The sequence below is a fragment of the Rhinopithecus bieti genome, unplaced genomic scaffold (genome assembly GCF_001698545.2).
Source record: "Rhinopithecus bieti isolate Rb0 unplaced genomic scaffold, ASM169854v2 scaffold_74202, whole genome shotgun sequence".
NCBI classification, from domain to species: Eukaryota; Metazoa; Chordata; class Mammalia; order Primates; family Cercopithecidae; genus Rhinopithecus; species Rhinopithecus bieti.
Window position 1 is genome coordinate 70,617 of NW_016827513.1, and position 16,271 is coordinate 86,887.

General features: G+C 39.0%; 1 protein-coding gene across 2 annotated transcripts in view; it reads left to right on the plus strand.

The window, feature by feature from the left end:
- The window catches only part of KDM3A (lysine demethylase 3A), a 52,800-nt gene that overhangs the window by 21,756 nt on the left and 14,773 nt on the right, over nucleotides 1–16,271 (plus strand). For both annotated transcript variants that reach the window (XM_017863824.1, XM_017863825.1), the window contains exons 9-15: nucleotides 1,106–1,269; nucleotides 3,392–3,906; nucleotides 7,196–7,400; nucleotides 11,550–11,764; nucleotides 14,682–14,834; nucleotides 14,972–15,067; nucleotides 15,385–15,512. In XM_017863824.1, the coding sequence (XP_017719313.1) occupies nucleotides 1,106–1,269; nucleotides 3,392–3,906; nucleotides 7,196–7,400; nucleotides 11,550–11,764; nucleotides 14,682–14,834; nucleotides 14,972–15,067; nucleotides 15,385–15,512 (1,476 nt within the window). The remainder of the gene's footprint in view (nucleotides 1–1,105; nucleotides 1,270–3,391; nucleotides 3,907–7,195; nucleotides 7,401–11,549; nucleotides 11,765–14,681; nucleotides 14,835–14,971; nucleotides 15,068–15,384; nucleotides 15,513–16,271) is intronic.

Here is a 16,271-nt window from a genome sequence, read left to right on the forward strand (position 1 = left end):
GCCTGCAATCCCAGCTACTCGGGAGGCTGAGCCATGAGAATTGCTGGAACCTGGGAGGCAGAGGTTGTAATGAACCGAGATGGCGCCACTGCACTCTAGCCTGGATGATAATAGCGAGACTATCTCAAAAACAAAAAACAAAACACAAAACAAAAAACCTATTAATGGAAGTTGTAATCAAACTTTAGAAGTTAGTAACTAGATGATGAAGAAACTTTGGAGATTCTTCAAGTTTAGATTTGGTGGTAAGGCAAGATGATTGAGAAAGGTATATGACTTAAAAATTTAAGGTATATGACTTAAAAATTTAAGCACATGTGAGGAGCCCGGTGAGATGGGTGAATTGGTTTCACCTGGTTCAGCCATAGACTCATTGTCTTGAGTTTATCTATGCTCTTTTTTCATGGTGGGAAGTTTATTTTTGTGAATGGTATAAACTGTTTAGAAGTGGATTCAATACTTATACGTTTTTGTGAAGATAAAATTACCTGAAAAGGGAATGGGAACAGGTGTCCCAGCTTTGCCCACAGGCCTGTCATAACTTGATATTTTTTGCAGCTTGGGATGACTTTTGTGACTTGATGAGCCACATAAGAGCAAGAACTGTCCTCAACTTTTATTGCATTGCATAAGCTTATCTGGATACCAGATAGGCATCACTGCCTAACACAAGAGTCCTATGTGGTCTAGTCTCCTGCCAAACTACGCAGTAAGTGCGTGGTGGGCACTCAAGTCATACCAAAGTGAATGCATGTGAAGCTGCCACCGTTTAAAATTGTCACTTAAAAGTTCACCTCTGCGTTGCATTATTAAAGTAATTGCCACCTGACTGTTTTCCTGGCACAATGGTTCAGAGGTCTGAAAAAGATAAGCTTGTGATCCTTTGTAGGGAGACATAATTTTTGTGAAAAGTTGGAGTGATATATTTACAGTCTTAAGCCCTTAATTTTATAGTTTATCACTTGTTTCACTTTCTTCTTTCTTTTTATTTGGCAGTAGTATTATGCTTGTTTAGTATTAAGCAAATGATCTTAAATTTGGTAGCATTTTATTATTTCCTAACTAGGGACTTCCTTTTAATATCTGTTGGTTTGGTATCTTCTAGGCCTCTCCCAGTATATGTCCTGTACAGTCTGTACCTACAACAGTTTTTAAGGAGATACTGCTTGGCTGTACTGCAGCAACTCCACCTAGTAAGGACCCAAGACAGCAAAGTACTCCCCAGGCTGCCAACTCTCCACCTAACCTTGGAGCAAAAATTCCTCAAGGGTGAGTAGTGATTTGTTAAAGATGTTTAATTATAATAATAAAAAATTATTTTAGTCATGGCTCATTGTTTTATCCCTGGTTGTCCAGGGAGATTTTCATTAAGAGTTTCCGAGAAAAGATAGATAAATGCTTTTGGAGGTGAAAAGTATAGAAGGCACACAGAGCAACATGGAAAATGGTGTAGAAGTGAAAGGGGGCATGAGAAAAGAGACTATCTTGATACAGTGAGAAGGATCAATTGAAATAATACGGACATTTGTAAAACAGGTGTCTTTGAAGGAAAAGGGAACAGAGTGGTCGTACATGGAAGACTGAGGTCAGTGGGAGTGTGAAGAAGCAGTGAGACGTTACAGTGAGAGATTCTCCTCAGCCTGTACATGAGTTGACCCAAATATAGTTGAGAAATATGGCAGTAGAGAGGGTTCTAAGAAGAATAGAGATGAGGAAGCAATAGCTGTAGGTGGTACTGTTACTAACTTGTAGAGGAAGAAAATGAGTATGAAATGTAAAGTTTAAGTAGAAATTTAAAGTAGTTACAAGGTTGACAGTGCAAGTAGTTTTAAGGGAAGGGTCTCTTTTGGGAAGTGGTGGTGGCCTATATAGGCAGGCAGTTGATACAGACATAAGATAGAGGTCAGAGAGACTGTGGTATAGAAAAGTAGGTTTGGAAGGTGGGAGAGTGGCTGAGCACACTGGTTCACTGGGAAAAAGCAGGCAGCCTGGGATAGAGCTTGGAGGATGGCCATGTGGCAGTCAGACAGGAGGAGGAGCAGTCTTCAAAATAGAAAGGGAGGGAACTTTAGGAAGTTCAGTGATATCCAAGGAAAGATTTTTCATCTGAGTGTTTGAATGAAAATTCTTCTCCGGAATGAAATCATTTGGTAGAGGCAGGAACAAAAGGTATAATAGAAAAAAAGGACTTTGCATTTTCTCGAGAAAGAACTCTAGGATGAATTTCTAAGAAACAAAAGTTCTTCAAGACTGTCTCTAGTAAGATGTACAGGGAAAATACCAAGTTGTTCTTTGAATAACCAAGTAATCAGCTATTCTATTTGCTATGTGTCCTGATCACTGAACAAACAAGAATGAAATTATTCCCTGTTAGGGCTGGTTACATGTTCATAGCAGAAAAGCGTTTTGTGCTGCTGCCAGTTTGTTAGATTTTTTGTTTTTTGAGGGTCTTTTTTTTAGAGACAGGATCTTGCTCTGTTGACCAGAGAGGAGTGCAGTTGCAGTGGTACAGTCAAAGCTTACTGCAGCTTTGAACTCTTGGGCTCAATTGATCCTCTTGCCTCAGCCTCCCAACTAGCTGGCACTACAGGCACGTGCCACCACACCAGGCCAATTTTTAATTTTTTTGTGGAGATGGGGGACTTGCTATTTTGCCCAGTCTGGTCATGAACTCCTGGCCTCAAGCAGTGCTCTCATCTTGGTCTCCCAGAATCCTGGAATTACAGGTGTGAGCCATTGTGCCTTGCCCATTGTTCGTTTTTAATTAGATTTTGTGTGAATATCTTTGAAGAGATTTCTAACATTTCTTACATACATACATATTTTAGAATTTTTGTCTTGACACATTGACTTTTACTAGAGGTTCAATTTTTGACTCTTGGCAAGTAGTAAGAATGCTAGTTTTATCTTTGAAATTCAAACGTAATCTTCATCATAGAAAAAAGTTAGCAGAGGTTTCTCTGAAATTAACAAGAAAAAAAAGAAGAAACTTTCAGAATTGCCCCTACACAGAGTTCTAGTTTTGATATTTATAAACCACAGAGCTCATCTGCTGAGTGTATTTTTTGGTTCATACAATATTTTGTTTTGAGAGAAAGCTAAGGTTCGTTGTGCTGTGAGAAGTAGAGCTAAAGTAAGAAGTTAAAGATTTCTGAGAGCATGCAGACAGAATTTAGGGTTGTATTTTTCTGAGTGGTTATGATATTTTTGCAGAACTGTTGACTGATGACTTTTAACTCCAGCTCACAGAAACCTATCCTAAATTCTGTAACATATAAGAAATTTTCTTTTTTCTTTCATGTTCATTAGGGAACCAAACAGTTTGTTTTGGGAAGATAATGGAGAGAGAAAAAGAGGCCTGGATGCTAGCTTTCTATATTATCTTTTTCAGATGTCATAAACAGAGTTTACCAGAGGAAATTTCTTCCTGTCTAAATACAAAGTCTGAAGCTCTGAGAACAAAACCAGATGTCTGCAAAGCAGGGTTGCTCTCAAAGTCCTCTCAGATTGGAACTGGAGACTTGAAAATTCTGAGTGAGCCAAAAGGCAGCTGCTGTACTCAGCCTAAGACAAACACTGATCAGGAAAACAGATTGGAGTCTGTTCCACAACCATTGACTGGCCTTCCTAAGGAGTGCTTACCTACAAAGGCTTCTTCTAGGGCAGAATTGGAAATTGCTAATCCTCCTGTACGGCAGAAGCACCTAGAACATGCACCTTCCCCATTGGATGTTTCTAATACACCAGAAGTGAAAGCAGGTGTCAATAGTGATAGCCCAAATAACTGTTCAGGAAAAAAGGTAGAACCTTCAGCTTTAGCTTGCCAATCACAGAATTTAAAGGAATCTTCAGTAAAAGTAGATAATGAAAGCTGTTGTACAAGAAGCAACAATAAAATCCAGAATGGTGAGTGTTTCTCAATATCTTTATTGGTAGAAGGTAAGAAATGGTAGATAATATATATATATCTGTTTCTTGTCCTATGAGAAACTATGTGAAAATGACTTTGTAGAAATAGTTTATACAGTCAGAAAAGTTGAAGGTATAATCCCCAAATCTCAGAAATGATTACTGTTAATATTTTGGTGTACTTAGTTTCATGTATATAGAAATACAGATAAACTGTATTACACAAATGGGTTCATGCCAACAGTTTTACCCTGTGAATTAGTGTAGATGTCTATTAGTATTTTAAAGCAAGGATTCTGTTATATTCATTTACCATATGATTTAACTGGTTCCTATTAGGTGGTTCCCAATTTTTAGGTTAAGAAAATTTTGAAACAAAATCTAAAGTAATCTAGTGATTACTTTATTTCAGCTTGTCACTTTCTGTGACTTCCAGGTTGGAGTAGAAGAGGTGATCTGTGACAGGTAGCTGAGATTTGAAATTTTAGAAAAGATGCAGAATTGTATCACTTCTGGAAAAGGGACTTGGGTTGAAGTTGTTAAGGATAGGGCTGAAATACCAGGAAGAGTCTCTTTGCTTAAGGGGAGGTCCTGCTGCACCCACAGTTTAAAACTACTCTTCTTATAGGAAAAATGGTACATTGTACTTGATGCTACTTACATGAAGTTCGAGGATGCATTATGATGGTGGTAGTTTCAGAAGCTCTGTTACTAGAGTTAGAAGAACAGAATGGTTTCAGCATGTCAAAAGGTTTAGAGCTATTAGAATTTAAAGATGCCTTTTGATCACTGTTAGCTATGTGGGAAATTGGTATGGATTTTGTTAATGTTTTAGGCTGGGCATAGTGGCTAACACCTGTAATCCTAATACTTTGGGAGGCCACTGTGGGAGGATTGCTTCAGACCAGGAGTTTGAGACCAGCCTGGGCAACATAGTGAGATCCCATCTCCACAAAAAATTTTTAAAAGAATCAGCCGGCATGGTGGTACACACCTGTTATTCCTAGCTACTGGGGAAGCTGAGGCAAGGGGGTTGCTTGACTCCAGGAGTTGGAGGCTGCAGTGAGTTATGATTGTACCTCTGCACTCTAGCCTGGGCGACAGAGCGAGAGCTTGGCTCAAAAAAACAAAACGAACGAAAACAACCTAGGAAAACAACTTATTTATTTGGATCAGTAAAAATGAATATATCTACACTACCTTTTTAATTGCAGGCCTCTGTAAAATTAGAGGGCAAGATGGCTGGATTTGACTTGCGAATCTTTTTAGTATAGCATTGGAAGAATAGAACTTTCTTTGCCTAGCAATACTTCTAACCTAGCTTCTTCATTGAGGTTTAAGTTAATATAGCTGTTAATTTGCATAAAATTAATTGCATAAGATTATCCTTTTCTCAGAAATTATGTAACACTCAAAAGAAAGTACATATTCATAACCATATCCTTGTTCTATTTATTCTTTTTGAATCATGAGCTCTCACACTCAGCTAGTTTTTGAAGCAAATTAATATGTGAAGAAGCAGTAAAGATTCTAGTGCAGTAAGCACATGATAGATACACAAGTGAGTTATGGAGTCCAGCTTTGTCTCATTTAATATATTATGCAGCTATTCTCCATCTAATGGATTGTAAAAGAAGTGAAATACCTACTTACATCCTGGACTAGCACATCCTGCTATCTACTGTGTCTGTTTTTTTGATTGAGGTGTGAGAGTGTGATCAGAAGCCTTCCGTGACTTCTAATCTGTGTCCACTAGTAATGCATGTTGGTACAGAAGGCTTGGAAAACTTTTCTGCTCCTTTCTTGCACTTTGGGTCTAGAAAATAAAAGCAAACTGGAGTCAAACAGCTGCGTTTTTTTCTGTTCAGATAGATAATGTGGCTCCTCAGAAGTGGGCATTGCATTTTTCTCTTGGCTTTGAATTCAGAGAATCACCTGTTGGTAGCACCTGTTGCTCTCCTCGGTAAAGAGCTAGATTTAGACAGTTCAACTGTCTTATTTCTAGATATTTCCTCTTGTGAGCCAGGATAGAACAGGTAAGATAACCTTTTTTGCCTGTGATCTGTGGAAGCGTGGCCCAACTCAAAGGATGATGTCTTTCAATATCTGAGTAATTAAAATTACATCCTTGAACTACTAATCTCTTTATTTTCTCTCCTTTCTTACTTTACCTTCTCTTTCACTATAACTGAATAAGAGTGTTTAAGGGATCAAGGACTAACAGCATCATGTAGAAATTTACATGTGGTCTAGTCCTGCTTTAAAAGAGAGGTAAGATTAGATCACCTCTAAGGTAATTATTGAAGATGTTTACTTTATTTAAAACCTTCTTTGGTTTGGGATCTTCGCATTTTCTCCAAGACTGACCTCTCCCACCCATCTCTCAACTAGTTCCCCAGAAGCTGTTGGTGTTTGACTTTTGTTTGTTTGCCTAAAAACCCACTTCCCTCTTCTCAGCTCTCTTGGACCCTAAGAAAAGGTCTTTTCTGTTTTCTATTAAATATTCCTTAAGGCTCTTGGCATACAAATGGATTCCTTACTTTGTTCTCTGACACGGTGATTGCTCTTTCCTAATACATCTCTACTTTTCTTTAGAAACCATATTAACATTTCAAGTTCTCTGGCTGATTACAAGTTAAAACATAAAATCTGCATTTACTTAGAATTATAATCCTGTCTGTAGCCAGTGCTTTTAATCCTGCATAGACCACATGTGCAGAAGAAGTGGAAGACATGTCAGGAGTCAAGTGACAGGCATTTAGAAGATGCTCTAACCCCATAGACCCAGGGGCTATGTAGGAAAGTGATTTGTTTATTGTTATTTTTAGAATGGTTAGTTTTTGCGTTGTACTTTTAAAACACACCTTAAACCAGTCTTTTTTGCATTTGGAACATGACAGAATGGACGTCCACAAAGTCAGGCTTTGCGGAGGTGAACCTCAACAGAGTTTGAATTAAATACCTGATTTGAAAACATCCTAAAATGTAGGGTTGTGAATAGAAGTACACATTAACTTTAAATCGTGAGGCTGGCTGTTTAATTTTGGGTTTTATGTTGCCAAATGGATTCAGCAAATAAGAATTGTTTTATAAAGAGAGTAAAACTTTTCCAGTTATTCTGATAGTTGTTTTCTGTTGAGCCATTTTTGGAAATTACAGTTGAACCAGGAATGGAGAAGGGAGTTCTCTTTAAGGGAATATTGGCTTTTTGAATAGAATTCAGTCACATATGAATGTGGTGTTAAAAAATTTGAGGTCCTGTCTCCTTTATCTTTTGTTTTCCTAGCCCCATCCAGGAAGTCGGTTTTGACAGACCCAGCTAAACTCAAAAAGCTGCAACAGAGTGGCGAGGCCTTCGTACAGGATGATTCTTGTGTGAACATTGTGGCACAGTTGCCTAAGTGCCGAGAGTGTCGCTTGGACAGTCTCCGCAAGGATAAGGAGCAACAGAAGGACTCACCTGTGTTTTGCCGCTTCTTTCACTTCAGGAGGTGAGGCATTTTGGGAAAAGTTCAGATAATCTGGGCATACTTTTTATGCTAGATCATCTAGCATACCTTTTTTACTCTTTTATCAACAGTAAATCTAGAAGTAAAAAGGTGGTAGATGTTGCATTTGTAATCTCTAGGTTGGAGAATCTAGATCTTATTGCATGTGACTTTTCATTCTTATTTTTGTTTTTTTTTTTAAAGTAATGAAGCTTAAAATATAAACTTCTATTTCTGAAAGTAACAGTCATTATAGAAAATGTTGAAGGTTCTGAAATACCACTACAAATAACTACGGTTAACTTTTCAGTGCATTGTATGATCATAAAATGTATTCAGGCATACCTAGTTGGTATATTGCACATTCTGTTTTGAATCTTTATTTTCCCATTATGTAGTAGGGACCGCTTGATCATAACCTTTTTCTTAAAATACTTTTGAATTTCTGTGTAAGAGCATGTTATAGTAATGTTTGATAATTTATTTCACCAATTCCCTTGTTGGTATTAAGATTATTTTGTATTTTTTGTGACTGGAAATAATGCAGAAATGATCTTTTTGTCCATGTCCCTGATTATTTGCTTTGGGAGGATTACTAGAAATGGCATTTCTGGGTCAGAAGGTGTGTGTGTTTTAAGACTTTGATACACATGTTCTGCCAAGTTATCCTCCAGGAAGGTTGCACCTGTGTCCTTGCCCACTGCAGTGTTTGAACATGCTCCCATGGTCTCTGTACCATTGGCAGCAGGGAGAGGCATATCTTTTAAAAAAATCTTTTCCAATTTTATAGGCAAAATTTTCGTGTATATATATATATAAATTCAAAATCATTTTCTTTAAATTCTTCTATCCTGAGTGAAGAAAAAAGCAGCCCTATCTTCTCTTTTGTTCATATAGAAATGAACAGTGTTGGCATAGTTGAACTTGAGGTAGAATTCACTTTCTCAGAAATCTAGTTGCTTTCAGGTTGAAGTAACTCTAATCATAAACAGAAGAGTTGACTTCAATTTCTTCCTATTCTCCTCCTCTCCTTTCATTTTATCTAAGTGAAAAGATTGCTGATGAGCTGAATTAAATGCACCGGGAATTTAGATCATTAATTATATATGCTTGTAATTTTCAGATTCAGGCTTATTTAGCAAAATAAGAATTTTTTAGATACTAGTTTGCCCCATTCATCCCTTTGTAAATTGCAAAAGCACATCATAAAGCATGTGAGTAGCATTTAGAGCTGTAATACTGTTAACATATATTAACATATGCTTATATTAATATATTCTGAATAACTCCTGGCCCAGAATAAGCTCTCAGTAGAGGGTAACTCTATTTCCCTTCCTCTCGAGAATTTTTTTCTTAAATAGGTGTGTTACAGTGCATGTTCATTTGTATGTGTATGTATTTTGAAGAAACTGAAATGGTTGTGCTTTGTACAGGTCTTTGTGTTTCTATTATGCACTTGATTTCATGTTGTTATGGCTCCTGCTATGAAAGGTATAACTAGATTGGATGAGAGATATTGGTTTAAGTTGCAAAGGCATTTTAGGGAAAGGATAATTTATTTTGTTTTGTTCTTTGTAATATGATTAGAGCTCTTTATTTTTTAAACCCACTATATTTTGTAACAGTCTAGAAGTCATTGACTTTATGACTTAGCTGTTTTTTTCATTTTGACTTCTTTAAAGGGGAAAGTACCTTTGTCTAATAATGCTGCATAGTAGAAGCCAGTGTAGTAGAAACTAGAAAAAACTCATATCTTGTTAAAAGAATATCATAATTTAACTTTTTTCCTGATGTTTAGAGTGAAGATTGAGGTTGTCATTAGCCTACTCATCAAGTTTGTATCTCATTAAACTCTTTTGCAAATAAAATAGGAGTAGGGATAGGATCTCAGTGGTAAGGCTCAGTTGCTAGGTCCTGTTGCCATTACGTCCTACTTTGAAATGCTTTCAAATTTATTTTTTAGTGTTATGACTATCTTTAATTTGGACCGTCAATTAAAAACTTGCATCTCTCATTTGGACTGCTTGAAATAATTCGCATATGTTAGGTAACAGTGTCTTGTCCTTCCAGTTTATTCTACACTCTTTTGGACGAATGGTTTTTCTAAAACACAACTTCACGTGTGTCTCACATGATGACTTTTGATAGCTGCCCAGTGCCTAGCAAAGTCAAGATCCCCAGTGAAATACTGAGGGCTTCAGCAATACCTCTGCAACTTCTTCCTGATTCTTACCTATTTGAATAAACCCTTTAGTCTAATTAGTCTATTGTCACCCTGTTCACCTTTAGTTTTCTTGCTTTTATATGAAATACTGTCTTTTGGACATACCTTCTTTCACCTAATTGTCTACCTTTTCTTGCCAAAGCAAGCTCAGTTACTCTCTTTACCGTGAAGTCCTCATCATATTGGCCCACAAAACTCATAGTCGGCAGTCAGCACTTCGTCCTCTGCTCTTAACAAGAATTGATGACTGTTACGATATGTTACAGGCTACTTCATTGTGTTTTATGTCTATTTCTTATGTCTCCTACTAGAAATATTTGTATGTATGTATGTATGTATGTATTTACTTACTTATGTTTAGAGACAGAATCTTACTCTGCTGCCAAGGCTGGAGTGCATTGGCACGATCATAGCTCACTGTTATGTCAAACTCCGGGGCTCAAGTGATCTTCCCATCTCAGCTTCCAAGGTAGCTAGGACTACAGGCTTCTGCCACCATGCCTGGCTAATTAAAAAAATTTTTTTTTTGTAGAGACAGGGTCTTGCCATGTTCTCTGGGCTGGTCTCGAACTGGATCCCTCTCAGCCTCCCAAAGTGCTGGGATTACAGTGAGCCATTGTGCCTAGCCAGAATACTGTATTTTTAGGCTGGGCATGGTGGTTCATGCTTGTAATCCCAGCACTTCAGGAGACCAAGGTGGGAGGATTGCTTGAGCCCAGGAGTTTGACACCAGCTTGGGCAATGTGACAAACCCCTGTCTCTACAAAAAATGGAAAAAGAAAATTAGCTCGGTGTGGTGGCACATGCCTGCCTTCCCAGCCACTTGAGAGGCTAAGGTGGGAGGATTGCTGAAGCCTGGGAGGTGGGGGTTGCAGTGAGCCATACTCGTACCACTGTACTCCAGCCTGGGGCATTGGAGTGAGAGCCTGTCTCAGAAAAGACAAAATACTTTGTGTTTTAAAATTTAAAATACATAGCTTATGAAAAAAACATTCAAGTGTTACAGAGTATTCAAGGCAAATAATGAACAAATGGTCTGCCCTTTTTTCCACTTCTTAGGTTCTGAGGCCCATTTTAATGCTTCCCTCTTTCTAGAAACTTGGACAGTAACGTGCGGCTGGAATTCATATAGGCACTAAGTACCTCACAAACCAGTGTGGCCATTGCTTCAGTGACTGTCTAGCGGTTACCCTTCTTTAGCTGAGCTTTTGTCTTGAAGCAGTAGTTGTATTTAAATCTGATCAGGTTATTTATCACCTTCTGTTTGTTAACGACTTACCTTTGTAGTAACTTAAGATTTTCCTGCTCTTAAGTGCCAAGTCCAGCAGGTCGAACAACTATCCCTGGAGGCAGTATGATTATATTGGTTTGAGTGCAAATATACCTCTCTCCCCTTCTCCTCACTCCTCTTTCCCCCTGTCTAGCTGGTCTTTTGGGGAAAAAGTGTTTTTCATCTTCCTACTGACATTGCCAAATAATCATTGGCTGTGATTAGCCATGGAGATTACAGAAAACTAGGAAGGACTTTGTTGATTTAAATAGTAATTACAATTTGTGGATGGGCACGGTGGCTCATGCCTGTAATCCCAGCACTTTGGGAGACTGAGGCAGGAGTATCACCTGAGGTCAGGAGTTCAAGACCAGCCTGACCAACATAGCGAAATTCTCTACTAAAAATACAAAAATTAGGCAGGATGGTGGCGCACGCTTGTAATCCCAGCTACTGGGGAAGCTGAGGCAGGGAGAATTGCTTGAACCTGGGAGGTGGAGGTTGCAGTGAGCCGAGATGGCACCACTGCACTCCAGCCTGGGTGACAGAGTGAGACTCCATCTCCCCCTCGCCCCTCAAAAAGTAATTACAAGTTGTAAATCAGTTTTGTGTGTGTGTGTGTGTGTGCATTATATCTTTTTTTCCCCTGCTTCTCTAGGTTACAATTCAACAAACATGGTGTGTTGCGGGTGGAAGGATTCTTAACACCAAACAAGTATGACAATGAAGCAATTGGCTTGTGGTTACCTTTAACCAAAAACGTTGTGGGGATTGATTTGGACACAGCAAAGTACATCTTGGCCAACATTGGAGACCACTTCTGTCAAATGGTGATTTCTGAAAAGGAAGCTATGTCGACTATTGAGCCACACAGTAAGAGCATCTCTTAGGGGTAGGATTTTGAGCCCAACTTGATTTTTGTTCCTGAGTGACACCTAAGTCCTAATTGCTTGGATTTTTTTTTCACCCAAAAATTTAGATAACTTTGATGTAATGAGGTTGCAGTTTTCCTTTCGTAACAGGTTTGATCAGAGTTAGCCACCTATTTTTGGGGTTTATTTTGGGCCAATTACCAAAGGAGTAGAACTCCTTTTTTGTTAGGAAAGGTGAAGGTACAATAATGGTGGAATTTGCACAGCCTCACCAGCAGTGCAGGCACACTACAAGGGGATGAGGTCTCAGATTGGTTTATTTTAAAACAAAGGTTCTTAATCATGAATACATTTCAAGGAAAGAAAGAATGGGAAGGCTAACTCTTAGACCTACTGGGTTAGAGTCTGCAGGGCTGGGTCCCAGACATGAGAGTGAGAACAGGTTCAGAATGGAAATGATTGTTAGAGTCAAGGTGTGAAGGGAATACTTGGAGGTTCTAGATGGGCATGTGCTTGTGTCCTCTGCTTTTTGGGAGCACTCTTATGCTGATCTGGCAGCCTGTTAAGCCACAGGAATCAGGGTAGGTGCCACATTAGAGCCAGACCTCCTTCATGACATCTTAAGCTAGGATGTTTGGAGGACAGTACAGCCTCTTCCTGTCCATGTCTCTCTGTGGAAATGAGTTATCCAGCCAGAAGCACCATGGGGTATCTGTCTCGTAAGCCTCATATTTTCTTCCATCATTTTATCTTTACCAGTGTTTGAAAGTTAAAAGTGAAGCCTTTCCATTCCTCCGGTATGTCTCTTTTTAGACTCTGCTTACCCAAGTATGTTTGAATACAAGCATCCATGCCAGTCTTAACAATTTTGATTTATTACCAGCAACTAACCGAAGCTAGCTTAAGCACAAAAATAACTTAGTGAATAGATGTGGATACTCTCTCAGAGTCCAAGGAACAGGACTAGGGCATTCCCAACTGTAGGAATCCAGAGCTGCCTGGGAGAAAGGGAATTGTGAGTGCCTGGAACAACCAGAGTCATTCTTTAGAATTACTTCATTCTGCTAGGGTAGTGGATGGAGACTCTAAGTCAAAAGTCTTACTATACTTTCCCCCCCTGTAGTCTGTTTAAGACAAGCAATATTAGTTTTCCCGTTTCAGTAGAAATACAAAGTTTCTTTATTAAATATATTTAAGAGTAGTAGATCGAAAGAAAAATTCCTAAGTAACTGATCTGGCAGTGGTACATACATTACTGCAACGTGGAAATACTTTTTTGGAATGTATTAGTAGCTTTGTTCCTGAATCAGCAGAGCTGTTTTAAGCAAGTGATGGCTTTGTCTTCGATAATGGTGAGTCATCTGAAAAATGTGGGTTTTTTTTTTTTTAATATAGAAAAGGCATAGACAGTTATCTTTTAGAACATAATTAAGAAACTCTCCTCCTTGAAGATTTAAATGTGACTAACCTTTCCTCCTTGCCTTTTTGATTATCCTGTTGCTCTTTCTTTTCTCTGTGACAAGCTGGTCAGATTGGAGAGAGAAACCCACTGTGAGTGACACTGAAATATGCCACCATACCCAGAAGAGTTTACCTCTGATCCTGAGATTAGGGAGCAGATCTCGACTATTACTGCTTTTATTCTGTCCTTTCAGTGACAAATAGTCATTAAATGGGTGGCTAAGAGATCTAAGAGTACTTTCTGATAAAACAGTCTAATCCAAGTGTCCAAGATGAAGTTCATAAAATCTCATAAGATGCCTAAAGCTGTATGTATTGTGTCCTGTGCTATTACATTATAATGTAATGGCAGAAGTTCATTCAGCAATTGGATTGATTTTTGTATAAACTAAAGCTTGGTCATTTGGATAGTGTTCAGTCTGAAGAAGGAATGAGTTAACCCCAAACTGGATTAGGAAGAAGATGTTCTCCATAGAACAGGAGTACAGCAGCATTGATCCAGTGTTGTTCAGGAGAGACACACAGACTGACTGCCAGAAGTCTCCTAGTCAGGAGACCTTGGGCTTTTCTGTGACCCACAAAAATGTCCTCCCTCTGCTCATATTTCTGAAAGCTTGCTGATACCTGGTTTGGTTCCCTGATCTGGCACTCCTCCATCTGGGGGAAGGGTCCAATGGCCTGTCCTGTTTTGGTGGAAGGCCTCTCTCTCCAGTTATTAGGTCTTGGCCACTGGAACAGAAAATGCTGCTTTGTGGAATCCTGGATCCTGCCTTAATCTGTTGGATGTTTGGTTAGTGAGAGTCAGTCCTGGGTGCTTGCATCATTTCTGGCACTGGCTAAATCGAATTTCTGACTGACTGGTGAAGGAACTGACCTTGGACCATTGTGCCTGCACAAAGTTAATGTGCACCTCCCTCCAGGCCCGCTGAGCACCTTGGAGTTTTTAATGGGCAGTCTGAATGGATGTAGGGTATCTGAATAACCTGATGCTCTATGCAGATTACTGGGTTTGTGGATCTGAGTAAATTTTTTTTTCCTTTGGAGAAAGCCTGGAACATGCTGCCTTTAAATTCTGAAAGTGACTCATGACTCAGAGGTTAAGAACCACTGTTGTGTGATACCTGTGTCTGAGCTCCAACTTGTGTAACTACTGCTGCACAGTCTGAATAGGGATTCTGCTTGGAGTTCAGTCTTCTGGAGGGAGGTGAGACTGTGCCTGAATATATACAGTGAGAAGAGGCATGAATCTGAAGTACAAATTAAAGTTACTAGGAATGCTGAGGGGATCCAGGAGCACTTCATGGGGCAGAGGACAGCATTTGCAATGAAAGCTGAACAAAGTTAATTTGAAGTCTAAAGTCTAGTCACAGGGAGGAATGACAACAATCCCTACCTTTCATGTTTGATTTCAGAGGCCCTCTCCTTCCAAAGACTAAGTGATTTACTGATTTTTGCAGGACAGGTTGCTTGGAAGCGAGCTGTCAAAGGTGTTCGAGAAATGTGTGATGTGTGCGACACCACCATCTTCAACCTGCACTGGGTGTGTCCTCGGTGTGGGTTTGGAGTATGTGTGGATTGCTATCGGATGAGGAGAAAGAATTGCCAACAGGGTGAGAACCGATTTGATTCTCCTCCAGCCCCTCTACAGAGTTAAATCAAGTTTTTTGTTGATTTGTGTTTGGTGGGTTTCTTAAAGCATGTGGAGCCAGTCTATAAAGAACAGTTACTACAAATCAGTTATTTGCAGGTGCTGCTTACAAGACTTTCTCTTGGCTAAAATGCGTGAAGAGTCAGATACATGAACCAGAGAACTTAATGCCCACGCAGATCATTCCTGGAAAAGGTATTTCATGTGCTTTTCTTTCCCTTTGTCTTGGTTAACTCATGGGGGCTGGTAGTTTGGTTTTACTTTATTACTCGCTTAAGTTTATTTTTGTCCAGAAGTGTATTAAATAAGTCCTCCAACACTTTTTGATTAAAGTTTTGTAGGATAATTTTGTAGAAGAAAAGAAAATGTATTTTGGGGAAGGCCTCTGGAGCAGGATGAAAAGGAGGGAGTGGCAAAAGTAATCCTGTGGGGAATGCCAGCTTCTGCTGTGTAACGTTGAGGTTGAAAGTACCTAATACCCTTGTTCAGATGTTTGCCTCTGCCCTTTCTAGCCCTGTATGATGTTGGAGACATTGTTCATTCTGTAAGAGCGAAATGGGGAATAAAGGCAAACTGCCCTTGTTCAAACAGGCAATTCAAACTCTTTTCAAAGCCAGCCTCAAAGGAAGACCTAAAACAGGTATTTACTGCTTATGTTAAATTCACCATCCCTTGTAATTGTCATTTGTCTGTTTTTCAAATAACCCAAGGATTTCTATCAGTGCGTTTGAAAGGAACCTGGGGATAGTAATCAGTGGAAAGAGAGAGAGAAATAATTCATACATTTCATGTGATAGTTCAGAGACCTGTTCTGACTTTTCACATTACTTTTGTAGACTCTTCTGTGGCCCCTTTTAGTAGGTTTTACATTTTGTTTCTTGAAAAGCAAAAGGTTCTATAGTAGTCTGTCTAATAAGTAGCTGTCGAGTTTGTAAAGGGTTTAAAAGAATTCTGTGTATTTTGCAGAATTAAAATTATTCAGATAAGCCTTAACATTTTAAAAATTACTAAATATATTTTGCCTACGTTTATGAAGAGTTGAAGGAAATAATGATAAAATGAACCTTTAGTTGCCCATCATGCAATGTAAAAAATGATAATTTTCTCAGTCCTCATATGTCTCCCGGGTGGCATCCCTCTCCTCTCCACCGTCACATGTATGCCTTGCTGTCCCTTCTCCCCCTTGTTGCAGTATTCAGTATGCCGCATTGTGTTTAATAATCAGAAATTTACATTTCTATAAAGCTGTGGTGTCATAGGCAGGATGGGAGAGCAGAAGACTTGTAATATTTGGAGTCAGAACTGAATGTGAAGTCTTTTCCTTCCACTTGCTAGTTGTGTTACTTTGGCTGAAGTGAGCTGGTTTCTATGTGGTTCAGCTTCCTCATCAGTAATATAG